Source organism: Drosophila teissieri, chromosome 2R (assembly GCF_016746235.2).
Source record: "Drosophila teissieri strain GT53w chromosome 2R, Prin_Dtei_1.1, whole genome shotgun sequence".
NCBI classification, from domain to species: Eukaryota; Metazoa; Arthropoda; class Insecta; order Diptera; family Drosophilidae; genus Drosophila; species Drosophila teissieri.
In genome coordinates this window covers 20,718,633-20,730,903 of record NC_053030.1, presented here as the reverse complement: position 1 = coordinate 20,730,903, position 12,271 = coordinate 20,718,633, and the positions used below count along the sequence as shown (strand labels likewise).

The 12,271-nt window shown below is 46.8% G+C and overlaps 5 protein-coding genes across 7 annotated transcripts; 4 read left to right on the top strand and 1 right to left on the bottom strand.

The window, feature by feature from the left end:
• Nucleotides 1-1,419: 1,419 nt before the first annotated feature.
• Nucleotides 1,420-2,542, top strand: LOC122615007. Its single transcript, XM_043789834.1, has one exon. The coding sequence runs from the start codon at nucleotides 1,566-1,568 to the stop codon at nucleotides 2,157-2,159; it is 594 nt and encodes a 197-aa protein (XP_043645769.1). The 5' UTR covers nucleotides 1,420-1,565; the 3' UTR covers nucleotides 2,160-2,542.
• Nucleotides 2,502-4,031, top strand: LOC122615004 (SH3 domain-containing protein Dlish). Its single transcript, XM_043789832.1, has 3 exons — nucleotides 2,502-2,638; nucleotides 2,871-2,994; nucleotides 3,051-4,031. The coding sequence occupies exons 1-3, from the start codon at nucleotides 2,593-2,595 to the stop codon at nucleotides 3,946-3,948; spliced, it is 1,068 nt and encodes a 355-aa protein (XP_043645767.1). The 5' UTR covers nucleotides 2,502-2,592; the 3' UTR covers nucleotides 3,949-4,031.
• Nucleotides 4,032-4,069: 38 nt separating this feature from the next.
• Nucleotides 4,070-5,905, bottom strand: LOC122615003. The gene is made up of 3 exons (XM_043789831.1): nucleotides 4,745-5,905; nucleotides 4,548-4,684; nucleotides 4,070-4,488 (listed from the first exon to the last, which is right to left on the bottom strand). Exons 1-3 carry the CDS (start codon nucleotides 5,771-5,773, stop codon nucleotides 4,428-4,430), a joined length of 1,227 nt encoding a protein of 408 aa, XP_043645766.1. The 5' UTR covers nucleotides 5,774-5,905; the 3' UTR covers nucleotides 4,070-4,427.
• A 6-nt stretch (nucleotides 5,906-5,911) lies between these two features.
• LOC122615002 (ataxin-10) lies at nucleotides 5,912-7,872 on the top strand. Its single transcript, XM_043789830.1, has 3 exons — nucleotides 5,912-5,998; nucleotides 6,053-7,133; nucleotides 7,221-7,872. The coding sequence occupies exons 1-3, from the start codon at nucleotides 5,987-5,989 to the stop codon at nucleotides 7,385-7,387; spliced, it is 1,260 nt and encodes a 419-aa protein (XP_043645765.1). The 5' UTR covers nucleotides 5,912-5,986; the 3' UTR covers nucleotides 7,388-7,872.
• Nucleotides 7,873-8,055: 183 nt separating this feature from the next.
• Nucleotides 8,056-12,094, top strand: LOC122615001. 3 transcript variants are annotated; one of them, XM_043789827.1, is made up of 6 exons: nucleotides 8,056-8,389; nucleotides 10,214-10,491; nucleotides 10,579-11,253; nucleotides 11,311-11,388; nucleotides 11,435-11,690; nucleotides 11,746-12,094. In XM_043789827.1, the coding sequence occupies exons 2-6, from the start codon at nucleotides 10,311-10,313 to the stop codon at nucleotides 11,897-11,899; spliced, it is 1,344 nt and encodes a 447-aa protein (XP_043645762.1). In that variant the 5' UTR covers nucleotides 8,056-8,389; nucleotides 10,214-10,310; the 3' UTR covers nucleotides 11,900-12,094. The 3 variants fall into 3 exon arrangements, with proteins under 3 accessions (XP_043645762.1, XP_043645764.1, XP_043645763.1); XM_043789829.1 differs by having other exon boundaries at nucleotides 8,060-8,389; nucleotides 11,456-11,690; XM_043789828.1 differs by lacking the exon at nucleotides 8,056-8,389 and adding an exon at nucleotides 9,944-10,155.
• The last annotated feature ends 177 nt before the right edge of the window (nucleotides 12,095-12,271 follow it).

Here is a 12,271-nt window from a genome sequence, read left to right as displayed (position 1 = left end):
ATAAATAAGCGGCTCCTTTGCTTTTCTTCTTGATTTGCAATAAATTGATGTGGAAAATAAAGATGATTATTTTGTTTAGTGGATATTGAGGTGTTATTTACTTCTGTATAATGTAAATCTAGAGGTATAATTATTTGAAAACCATTTGAGAATGGTAAGCCAGAGGAAAGAGTTCTTTAGACTATAATTCAAGGATAATATACGATTTGAAAGTTCCTAAGAAATACATGTGTTTATGTTATATACGCTTATATACGCTTGTGAAATAAATTATCCACAAGGTCGTGGAGTTTGCATTTCACCACTTTGTTGCAACATTTAGGGGTGCGAAACTTTCAAGGTCATTTGCTACAACAATTCATTCTAGAATTTATGCAGGGGCGACTGTTGCATATGAATTTGGATTCACTTCCGGGCTTTTATATATTTTATTAAAATATGCGTGACAACCGAAAATAGCTGACCCACAAAGCCAGTGAGCCACTTTTTCCGCCCGAAGCTGGCATTCTACCCCATTTTCCGACTCATTCCTCTTAATTTGGCCCGCTGTCTAGTCTCATTTTTTGGCCATCAGAGGTCCGAGCAACAATTACCCGCAGACACAACAGCCATGATGAGTGGGCAGGGCTGCCAGCCACTTGGCTCGCCCACTCATCCACCTCCTGCCCCGCCCACTGGCCGCCCCTTTTTGTGAATGGCATCCGTGGACTGGAGGACTGCGCAGAATCCTCTCTATCGATTAACTCGCAACGCAGACAGCTCTCTCTAATAAAACTTGGGATAGGACATGGGGATGGGTTATGGGTTCTGGGTTGTGGGTTCGGGGATGTGCGTTGTGGGATGGGTGATGTGATGCGGATGTGGATGTGCAATCAACTGCGTAGTAGCCAAAAGTCAAGTTGAAGGGGGTCTTTTGGGGGTGTGGCACCTGCTGCTGCTGCTGCCACTGCCGCTGGTGAGATAATGCACGAGATGCTTAATGCGCAGTTTAGTTTGGGGTATGTGCACATGGGGATATGCCGAAGTGTAGGTCAGTTTGGACACTTTCTCTCTTTGGACCCATCCTCTCTTGCTGAGACTCTTTGCCACCCCGTTTCCTTGCCCTTTCCATCGGATTTGCCTCGCTGAATTATAATCGAATATTGCATGCGAAAGTTTTATCCTTGGCACCAAAATAGTGCATTGGCCCCACTTTTATCAATGCTGTCGAATCGCCCAAGTGACGTTCGCTTAGAGTGATTGGGTCGAAGAGGGGAAGAGGGTTCAAAATACACTGTGATCTACGTATCTATTATTATGTATATTTTATTAGAAGTAATGTTTAAAAATTCCAGGTCTTTCTTCCATACTATGTTTCGTTTAGTTTAGTATAAATGGTAAAAATAAATTTTGTATCAATTTCAAACGAGCTTAGTAGACTATGGCTATGTAGCCTTGACTAACTGGAAAAGTAACTAACACCTTCGAAACTCAACCAACCCATACCAACACGAAGCAAACTCAAATTAATCGTTCGTCCACTGAGACATAGATATACCCGAATAAACTGACCCAAATCGATTGCAATGGTGGTTGTGCAGGGAATGTACGAGGTCACAGAACTGGCGGCTGGCAGCGTGGGATGCGTGGGTCTCTACATGGCCGGATGCAATGCGCTGCCCATGGAGCATGTTCCCGATCTTCCGGCGGCGCTGCTCGTCCTGTCGACCGTGCTTATTCTGCATCATTTGCGGGTAATGAACTGCGCACCGCTGCAGGAGCTGTGGCTGCTGCTGCTGGAACTGTTTGGCTTCTATGTGTGCACCCAGGTCGTGGTGCTCGTGTGGCATCAATTCCACAACATAATGAATGTGCTTCAGGATATAGCAGTTAATACTCGTACGGCCCTGTATCTTTTGGAAGGCCACCCAAAACTTTTTATGTTTATACGCCAGGATGTCTGCTATTTTGCGAAGCTCATCATGTCCTTGGCGTGCACCTACAAGGCGGTAACGGTCACTCATGCCCTGGACTATGCCCTACCACATCGCCGGACCTACAGGTACTACGAGAATAGATCCACAGATGAGAGCTTTGGCGATGGTCCGCGGCGCCCTACTCGAAAGACCAACCAGCGATCATCAGCCCAGAGGAGTTCATTGCGTCGCTCCAAAACATAGGAGCTGTCGAAAAATAGTGGATTAATCAAATCGCCCAACCTAATCACCGTGTTTCTATGCTTCATGCCATCAAACGCGTCCATAAAACACAAGCAATAAATTATCAAGGTAAACGGCGGCCCGGGTGCATTGCACCAAAATCGAAGGTGCTGCTCAAGAGCAGTTAACGCTTTACTAGAAATTTGCATGCTTGAAAGAGCAGAGCCAACACGTACACCAAGCACACGTTTTCAAATTTTGGCGCCTCAACAATCGATTCGCGGACGACTACATCGAGATCAGCCAATCGAATGTGTTGCATCTCTAGCACCAGAGAGTATTGAGAAGAAGAAGAGAACTTGTGTCGGATCCAAACAATAAAGAAATTAAACAATTAGCCACAATTTGGCTGTTTTTCGGTTGAAGGGGGCGTAACACAGAGTGGGGAGAAGAAATGGCTTTCCTTTGCCCCGTGCGCATGAGGCGCGACAAGAAGAAAGGTATGTTGATAGATAGCGGAAGAAGCAGCACGGAAACAAAAGACTTCAATCACGAACTTGTTGCTGGAGCTCCAAAAAAGATGTGTGCTTAAATCAGATATAAGCGTATTTGTTTTATGCAAGCATATATTTTTAATGGAATGTTATTGGGTTTTTTTGAAATTGTATTAAGACTAAAATTATTGTACGTAAATAAGTATTTACAATTTTTTTTTCAAAATTGCACTTCTAGCTACAAATGCCAGCATAGAGAGGGACCTGCCCGCCGTGGGAGTATTGGGCATGGGTCGCATAACTGGTTCCTCCAGCATAGAAACACTTGTTAGAGTGGGCATAGAAAAGGAACACGGTCTAAGGTATGTCTATCTCAATATTTTTATGAACAACTTCTACAAGATTCCTTCTATTTTAGTCCTGATTCCAAGATGGTTGTGCTACACGACTTCACTCCTTGCGTGGATGATGAACTGGAAGTGAAGCGCGGACAGCTAGTTAATATATTGTACAGAGAGAACGATTGGGTTTACGTGATTGGTCAGGACTCGCGGCAGGAGGGCTTCATACCCTTCTCCTATTGTGCTCCCTGCAACACGCAACTGGCGGATTTGGCTGTTAAGAAGAAACTGCCAAGGGAACAGTGTCCAGAGCAGCCGATCGAAGAGAACATACCGCTCCTAGGCACGGATAACAAACTGGATGTTCTTTGCGATGAAACCTTGAATCCCGGATCTGCCAATAGCATTGAGAAAACCCTGCTAGTGGAGCCAGAGTGTACTCCTTTCGTGAAGGAACCGTCCGGGCGCTGCATCGTTTTATACACCTTCATAGCCAGGGACGAGAACGATTTGTCCGTGGAACGGGGAGAATTTGTAACTGTGCTGAATCGCGAGGATCCCGATTGGTTTTGGATAATGCGCAGCGATGGCCAGGAAGGATTTGTGCCAGCCAGCTTTATTTATCCTGCAGACAGTGTGCGAGTTTTGCAGCAGCAGAAAGCAACCTTAAATGCCATGGAGACCATTTTGCAGCAGGGTCAGCCGGGTCCGCAGACCCAGCAACAGCAGCAGCCACAATTGGGTTTGGGAACAGATGATCTACGCTACCATGGCACGGAGCTGGTGATGCTGTATGATTACAAAGCGCAAGCTCCGGACGATCTGTACCTTTCCGTGCGGAGAGGAGATTGGATTTACGCAGACCTAACCAATCAGACCGTTGATGGTTGGCTTTGGGCTTATGCTCCGAAAACCCGCAAATATGGATTCATTCCGAAAGCCTATGCCCGACCACCTGCCATGACCAGCCTTTGAGAGATATATTCATTACCATTATCGCTTATTATCACTTTGATTAGCACTAAAGCATAATATTCGTAGGTCACCCACCTTAGATATATTTACTTTAAATTCATTTTTCAACTCATCAATGCCATTTTCATTGAGTAATAAATTGTGCCTTAGATTTATTTTGTATGTGAGTTTGCATAACATATCGTATACACTTAATCTAGGGTTTCATTCTTAACTGGAAGTGCCTGGTAAACGAATATCAAAAATATCTACTATCGTATTCCGTGTAGTACCAACGTAGGCAGCACTTTGCTAGCATCTAGATCTAGATATGAATACTAAAGCACTGTAGGGGCCAACCCCTCGATATGCACTTGGTTTGGATTATTGGATTGGATATGCTTCCAAGCGGCGCAGTGCGTAGAGTTATGCTCAGCATAATGTTGTACGCACATGCAAGTCCAACTGGACTTTGGTTATCACTTCAGATTGGCGAAGTTCTATTTGATGCACAAACTGTCATTGGCTGAGGAGCAGTGCGAGCAATTGAGTTCCAAATTTCTGTAGGGGGAGATTGACTTATGAGATTTGGGTATTTGTAAAAGAAAGTATAAGCTTACTTCATAGCTTCTCTTAGCTGCTCCTTCTCGTTCATTTCCTCGCGCAGTTTCTGCTGCAAACTGAGAATGAGATCGTTTTTATTTCGAATCTGCAGCTTCAGATGCTCGATCGTCTCCTCCTGGGCTTCGAAAATTGCCTAGAAGAGAAACAAATCTTTTGTAAATGTAATATTTTAATAAAAAAGAAATCAACCTACCCGACACTCCTCCATGGATTCAGAGTATGAAGGCGGCTCGTCTAGGCAGAAGAACTCCCGCACTAGCTTGCACTTGCGCAGCTCTTCCTTGGCCATCACTGAGTTGACGAAGATCTGCAGACCTTGCACCCGATTATCGAGAAAGACGGCATTGAAGTTATCGCCGAAAAGCTTCTTCCGGGGCAGCATGAGCGTGAGGTTGGGGAAAGCCTGTTTTAGCTTGCTATTAAGCCGCACAAAGTCGGTGTAGCGTCGCATTACAAGCCAGTAGTCGTTGGTCTCCGGATTCTCGACGCGCAGCTTGTAGGCAGTGAAGCGCGCTCTCTCCTCCATTACTTCGTAGCCAATGATAGGCACCCTTAGCACAGCGTTGGGGTCTACGGCGGGCACCACCGATCCAGAGGAGAGAGTCATCTGGCTGGCGAACATGGAGTTGGAGCCTGTGTGCCGGGAGCTGGACTGGCTGTAGCCCAAGCTGCACTCGCTCATGCGGCGAGGAGTTCTAGAGCTGGGCTCCAAGTCCACAGAATGTCCACCTGGCTGGTTGCCATAGGAAGACTGCGTCAGGTCGCGATGGGAACGGGCTCCGCCGAGCATTTCGCTTCTGTTTATCGGCGTTCTCGTGGATGGTTCGTAACTGTGAGAGCTTATCCTTTGCAGGCAGACCTCTGACTTGGCGTTTGCCACTGTCAATGGAGCACCAGAATTGCTGGCCAGGATTAAACTAACATCCCCCTCCGATTTGCTGCGCAACAGGCTGTTGTTTTGGTATTTCCCAATTTGTCGTAGGTCAGGACTCGAGTGGCACTTGCGACCGAGTAGCTTCTGCTCCCGGAACAGGTTCAGGTTTCGTTTGTCCAATCCGCCGACGGAGTTCCCAGTTTTAAGCAACGATTTCTTCGGTGACGTTATTGCTGTGCTGGCCTTCTTAAAGAGCGTTGCTTGTGAAGTTCTCGATGGTGCTAAGTGGTTGTTATTGTTGCCGTAGCCAGTGCTTGTTTCTCTTTTCCGGAGCGCACGCAGTGACATTGCTTTGTTTGTTTTGATTGCGCTGCAGCGTTCTGTTTGCTACATGACTTAGTCAATTTTCCAAAACGAAATTGCTTTTCTCCCTTTTCTTTTGTTTTCTTTTGCGGAGTGCAGTGTGACCGCACTCCTTTGACCCAATTGACGCAGTGTTGGCTAGCGCTGCACTGGCCAATCGATTACACTTGGCGGCAAGCAGCTGTGCGTCTATCGAAAATGGAGCATGTGGTAAATATTATTGTTATTCTCTCGAGATTTATTAATTTATATGATTTACCGCAGCCAAATGAAACTAAAGAGCTTGTGCAAAAGCTCGTGAGCCTGAGCATAACCGAAAATGAAGAGGAAATTGCGGCATTACTCAAGAACCTAAGACTGTTGCTCACAAAAGGCAGGGAAAATCAGGAGACGTTGGCCGGAAGTGTGGAGTTCTCCAGTTTTCTAGATGCCGTGGCTTTCAATCCAACGATGCGCACAGAGCATCGAATTATACATAATCTGGCTCTGCAGGTGCTGGCCAATAGTGTGGTCAACAATGAGACCACCCAAGCACTTACCTGGAGTCAGCATGGCTTGAAGATCGCCGAGCAAGCTTACGCTTCTCCCTTGGGAAGTTCGAATAATGTGCTCCTCATGATCATGTACAACATATACCTGAGTGGTCGTGGTCTGATCACCGACTTGGTGGCACTCAAAACTTGTCTGCAGCTGTGGCGGGCTCTAAACGAGGCGCAGTGCACCTATAACTTCGAGTACCTACATTTCTTCCTGGAGCACTTTATTGTCCAGAATGGACGAGCCTGCGTAGCTTGTTACCAGAAGCTGGAGACTGAAGAACGCGTTGCCTTCCTCGACTACGTGGGCCACTATCTGAGAGAAAACAGTCCCAATGGCGATGTTACTCTGTTTTTGCTTCAGCATTTCGCCAAAGAATTTCGCATGAAATCCGATTGTCTCCTGCGCGAAACTATTAAGCTCAAGCATGACCTTCATCCCCGAGAAGTTCACACATTACTGCGCATCATTGCAAGTGCCAGTGGCTCTGAGAAATATGCCAATGTGTACTCCACCGACCAATCGCTGTTCATCAACGTAAGCAGCCTGCTGAGATGCGTTGTGTCTGCTGGCAAGGAACCGGATGGAGGCGGCCTGGATAAGCCCATGACGAAGCTGGAGGAGGTGGCCCTAACTTCGGACATTGATGCGGGCTTTGAAAAAAAGGTCTCCTATGAACTTAAAACCCTACTCGTACGATGTTCAGCCAATCTTCTGTATGACAACAAGGCCAACAAGGGTTACTGCCTGGACACACAGCTGTTGCCTACACTCCTCGAATGCACAACGATGGATGCTCGAAATCCGTGTAAGAAACTAATTTGATACATGCTTAAGTAGTGCTTGGTGCATTTTAAGATATTGATCAGTTAACATTTCACTTTTTATACCTCAGTGATGCGGGAGTGGAGCATCTTGGCCATACGAAACGCCTGCATTAACTGTCCGGAGGCGCAACAGGTGATTGCAGGCCTGACTATGCAGGGCTCCGCGCCCAACGACATCCTCACCGAACTGAACCTGGACATGGGCGCGCTTCGCATCGCTGACAGGCGGCAATAGCTGCAATGCTGGCCCAGCGTACATCTACCCATAAAAAATTGGCAAACGAGACATGACCACTGGCTGGCGGGCCAACAAGTGGTTAGATGTTATTCACACAACGTCATCCTCCGCGCAGTCGTTGGCCCCCTTTTTCAGGCTTTACGATGCGCTAATGGCATGCCAACAGATAGCCAAAGGCATTCATAAAAGCGATGTCAACGTTTAATGGTAAAACGGGTGAATGGGGAATGTGGCGGACGGCTAGCGTGGCTAGCGAAGATATAAAAATAGCTGCCCATGTACCATGCTCTGTGTACCATTAAAAAAGCGATGCCTAAATCCATCTAAGTTCTAAATTTGTGCGCACACTGCCGCAGCTGCGGAATCATCGGCGGAGTAGAGTTCATGTTTATGGCGTAATTAAGCAACGATGACGTCTGCTCGAGTAATTCCTTTGGCGGTTTGCTGCAGGTGGCAGCTCCGCCCTGCCCAAATCCCACGTCCGAATCCGCTCCCAGAGGCGTATGTAGAACGATTTTATGTTTATGCTGTCTAACAATGGCTGCCTTTGTTATTTTTTTCGATGGCTCGTCGCGCTCCCAAAAAGAAATGCGAAGGAAAAGGCTGGCAGGCAGGCAGGCGAGCGACAACCACTGGTGGCTAGTGGCTAGTAGCCAGTCAGTCTGTGCTCTGCCTTGGCCAGCAGCAGACGGAGCCGTGTACCGCCGCGATCCGATCGAGTTGATCGCCAGGAATTGTAAAACCCAAAGATCGCGCTCTTTTATTTCGAATTGTGGCTCGCTTCACGGGCAATATAGCCATTTATTTCGGTTGTTATCGCTTGTTCGCCTCGATTTTTAGTCGGTAGTTTAACCAAATTTTATTTTAAACGAGCCGGGCCGCTCATAAAAACCCAAACACAGCATTCATAAACATTTAGACTGGGGCCAGCGCCAGCCAGCCAGCTTGCCAGCGAGCCAGTCAGCCAGAGATCTCCGTTGCATCGGTGCAGCTTTAATGGTAAACACCGGGGTATAGCAGCTCTTATATAACGATAAATCAGGATACCTGACGGACGTTAACCGCGCCTGACACTTTATGAGTGTATGAGGTGTGTGCTGTCGGGCAGGAGGCGGTGGTGATCCAAATCCGCTGGCATTGGCATTATTTATGCGGGGCATTAATTAAATACACATTTCTCAAAATTCGCTTCTTTTACGCCGGGGCGGAATTCAACGTGTGTTGCGACGACGTCTGAATAATACGGCACAAACCAAGAACCAAAAATACAATGGCCGACAGCAAGTAAAACAAAGGCTGAAATACAAAATAAATAAATAAATAGACAGACGGACGGACTGGCGGGCGGTCGTTTCGAGATTTATTTCGCTGTGTTTTATTTTTTCGAAAAATTATAAAATTTCTGCCTGCCTGTCAAAAGTGTCAATACGATCGCGCCCAAAAAGCGACAATGAGTTGTGAATTAATGATGCCACCTTCACTTTGTCAGCCGGGAATGTGCTAAGCCTGCGGTGGGTCATTCTAAAAATAATGACAAACTTTTTGCTGTAACTTGTGCGTGGCTAAAAACAAAAACCAAAAAAAACCAACCAGAAACTAGCAGAGAAATTCGAAAAAATCGCTTTCGAAGCAAAGTGGCACATGGGATGCAGCTCAATGACGCACTTCAGTGACGCAAGTGCCTGCAACTCCGCGACTCCCGATGATGCAAGCTGCAAGCTGCACGTTCTATTCCCGGAATAGATTGCGGAAGTGGCGAATAACAAACTGGGTTTCTCCCGCATATAAGCGAAAAGTATAAGTTGACATTTTTGGTAGCCAAAATTATGGTATCGCAACAATGGAGGCACATTTAGACGGCATCCACATGCCAGGCCGTACTAACCATGTATATGACACTTGTGCACGCACCCCACTCCGCCACCTAATCCCCACCTGCCACGCCAACCAGCCGACCATCCACCCATCCATCCATCTATCCATCCGAGCACCCACTCGGCGGAGGCGCACCTAATTCTCGCAAATATTCCGCAAAGAGCCGAAATCATTTTTGAAGAGGAATTCGCATTCTTGTCATCTATTTTCCTCGCCTGAATGTGTCCACTAATTTGCTTAATTTCTGTCAAAGACCAACGACGAACGTATGGGAATTTCTGGTTGTCTTGGCAACTTGTATGCAAACACATAAAGAAAATAAAATTAAGGAAAAGAAAATAGCACGGATTCTCCAAAACAACAACATAATTAATGGGCACGTTTCCGCGGATTTGCGGTAGGCGAACTTACAATTTAGGGCAAAGTTATGATCCGCATTCTTCCTCTAAAGATAGCTTAAAGTAGCTTAAAAACTATTAAATACATACAGTATTATGTGAAGTAATAAAGACCACATTTATTTGAAAAATTTATTAAAAATGTTTAGTTTACACGTAATAAAAACAAGCAAAGTACATAAACGGTTGACTGACATTTCTCTAATAAATCACATTTATGAGTTATATTTCAATATTTTATTATTCTTTCCAGAATTATTCGTTATTTTTTCTAAATTTCCTGGTATTTCCGTTCCCTTAAAACTCATTTAACTGCCAGTTTATGAAATCCCAACATTGTTGCTCTGCCCGCCGCTGTTTGCTTAGTACAAAAATAAAATATTGTTTAAATTAGTGAGGTCTGGGATCGGATGGGACGGGTTTGTAGGCCCGGCGGAACACCTGCCGAATGATGAAAACGCCACCCGACAATGTCCCACATGTGTGCGATAAGTCCGCATGACTTCATTGCCTGGGGAGCGATTATAAATGAGTTGACTTCCTCCCCCAGGAACGTGCGCTGTTCCATGTGCGTGTGGATTGCCCCTTGCCAACGTCCAGAGAGCCCTAGGAGTGGAACGTGACCCGGAACCGGCGCCACAATCAGGATGAAGCGCGACGTCTCCACGTCGACCATTGGGCGGGATGAGGCCCGTCGTCCGCTGATGGAGGCCTACATGTTCCAGCGGCGGGTGCTGCTCGGCTGCAGTCTGCTCATGGTGGTGTCCCTGCTGATCTGGATAGTGGCCATCTCGACCGATCACTGGATTATCATTTCCGGCGGAAAGGGTAAACTAACCATTACACAATTTCATAACGTAAACTACAACCATTTTCTTGGATATGAATATGTAACTTCACTTCCCTTTTCAAAAGGCATTTTCATACCCGAATCCCGGCGCTTCTTCATGTCCTCGCACTCGGGACTGTGGCGTCACTGCCGGAACACGATTGTGCCCAATGCCATGAGCAATGCCCAGGTGGTGCGCAACTTCAGCTCCATGTCGTACACATCGCAGACGAACATCAACGAGGCGAAGCGGAATCTGTCCCAAATGGACTTCATCAAGCAGTTCGCGCAGGAGAAGCTGGAGACGTCTGACAATTTCACGGAATCGGCGCGTCGCCACATGTTTGCCCACTGGGTACGTGGCGAGGACATGGAGTTCCAGACGCTGCGCCACGCCTTCCGCACCCTGGTGATGAACACCGAGGAGAATCAGCGGCAGTTCAATGCCACGGCCATTAAGCCCATACCCATCAATCCGCTGGACGTGCAGGGCATCATTGAGAGGAATACTTTCGGTTTGGCGCTGCAGCGGGTTAAGTACAACAACACCTGGTCCTACTACGTGATCCCCGAGGTGGCGCAGTTAGCCATCTTCAGCAACTGGACGGATTACCCGCTGGTGGTTCGTCTGCTGGGCACCTACATCCGGGATATCAGCATCCCGGCCTACGTGCTCAACGATGAACGGGTGATCCTGATCCTGGTGCCACCGCTGCCGCCCAAGAAGGGTCAGCCCGCCTACTACACCTATATCCCGAACCGTGAGTGGGAAAACCCAAAAACTGCCATTTGATTGCCTAACTAATCATTTTTCTCAGAGCGCTGCAAGTACATCGACATGTTCCCCAACTCGAATGCCCTGCGAAATGAGCCCGGTTTCGATGACGAACTATTGGGTAGGTACCACTGCTTGTGTTGCATACGACGGCTCCTAATTGGCAGTCGCTTGGTATTCCCTTTCAGACTACATCCGGACGCAGGCGTCCTTTGCCTGCATAACTCTGTTCGTGATGAGCTTGGGGGCCGTCTTCTCCTTCTACACGTTCATGAATCCGCGCTACATGTTCAAGCGTCTGGCGGGTGGCATCCACCTGGTGGCCGCCTCCACGGCGCTGGTGGTGCTCCAGGTGCTCTTCTCCTCGATTGACTACACCAAGGAGCATCTGTTCTACGCGTATCCTGAAGGGGCAAAGCTAACGTAAGCTATTAATCACATCAATTAGATTGTATTCCAAGTGTTTACTCATTTTCAGCTATGGCTACGGAGTCTACTTGGCTTGGTTCACTTTCGCGGACAATATCCTATGCGGTGTTATGTTCCTCTGGTATTCTGGCAAGAAGAAGGGTGCCAAGGCGCCCAACGACGAGGTGGCCATGGCAGATGAGCCCACCATTATGGGCAGATAACTGGTAACCGGATATCTGTCTTATGGTATTACCCAATACCCATACTGCGACCAAAGACCAAAGCAACTGGCAAGCTAGCCGCCATTGCTTATCATTTCACTTTTGTTATTTGTTGTTTTTCATAATGGCTGTATTTAAAATGTTCGCTTTATAACTTTAAGAATCTCAATGCAATAAAGGAATTGTTTTCAGTCAGTAACGATCGTTCCGATTTAACCGATAACAGCGCGGGAAATTCTATTTTATATTCGATTATGGTTATCGAAGATGAGCATATGTGGTCATGTATCTCATGACCATAAGAATAAAATATTTAATACATTTCATAAAGACCAAATTATTGTAGCGTCATAAATTTAAAAATGTGGAACA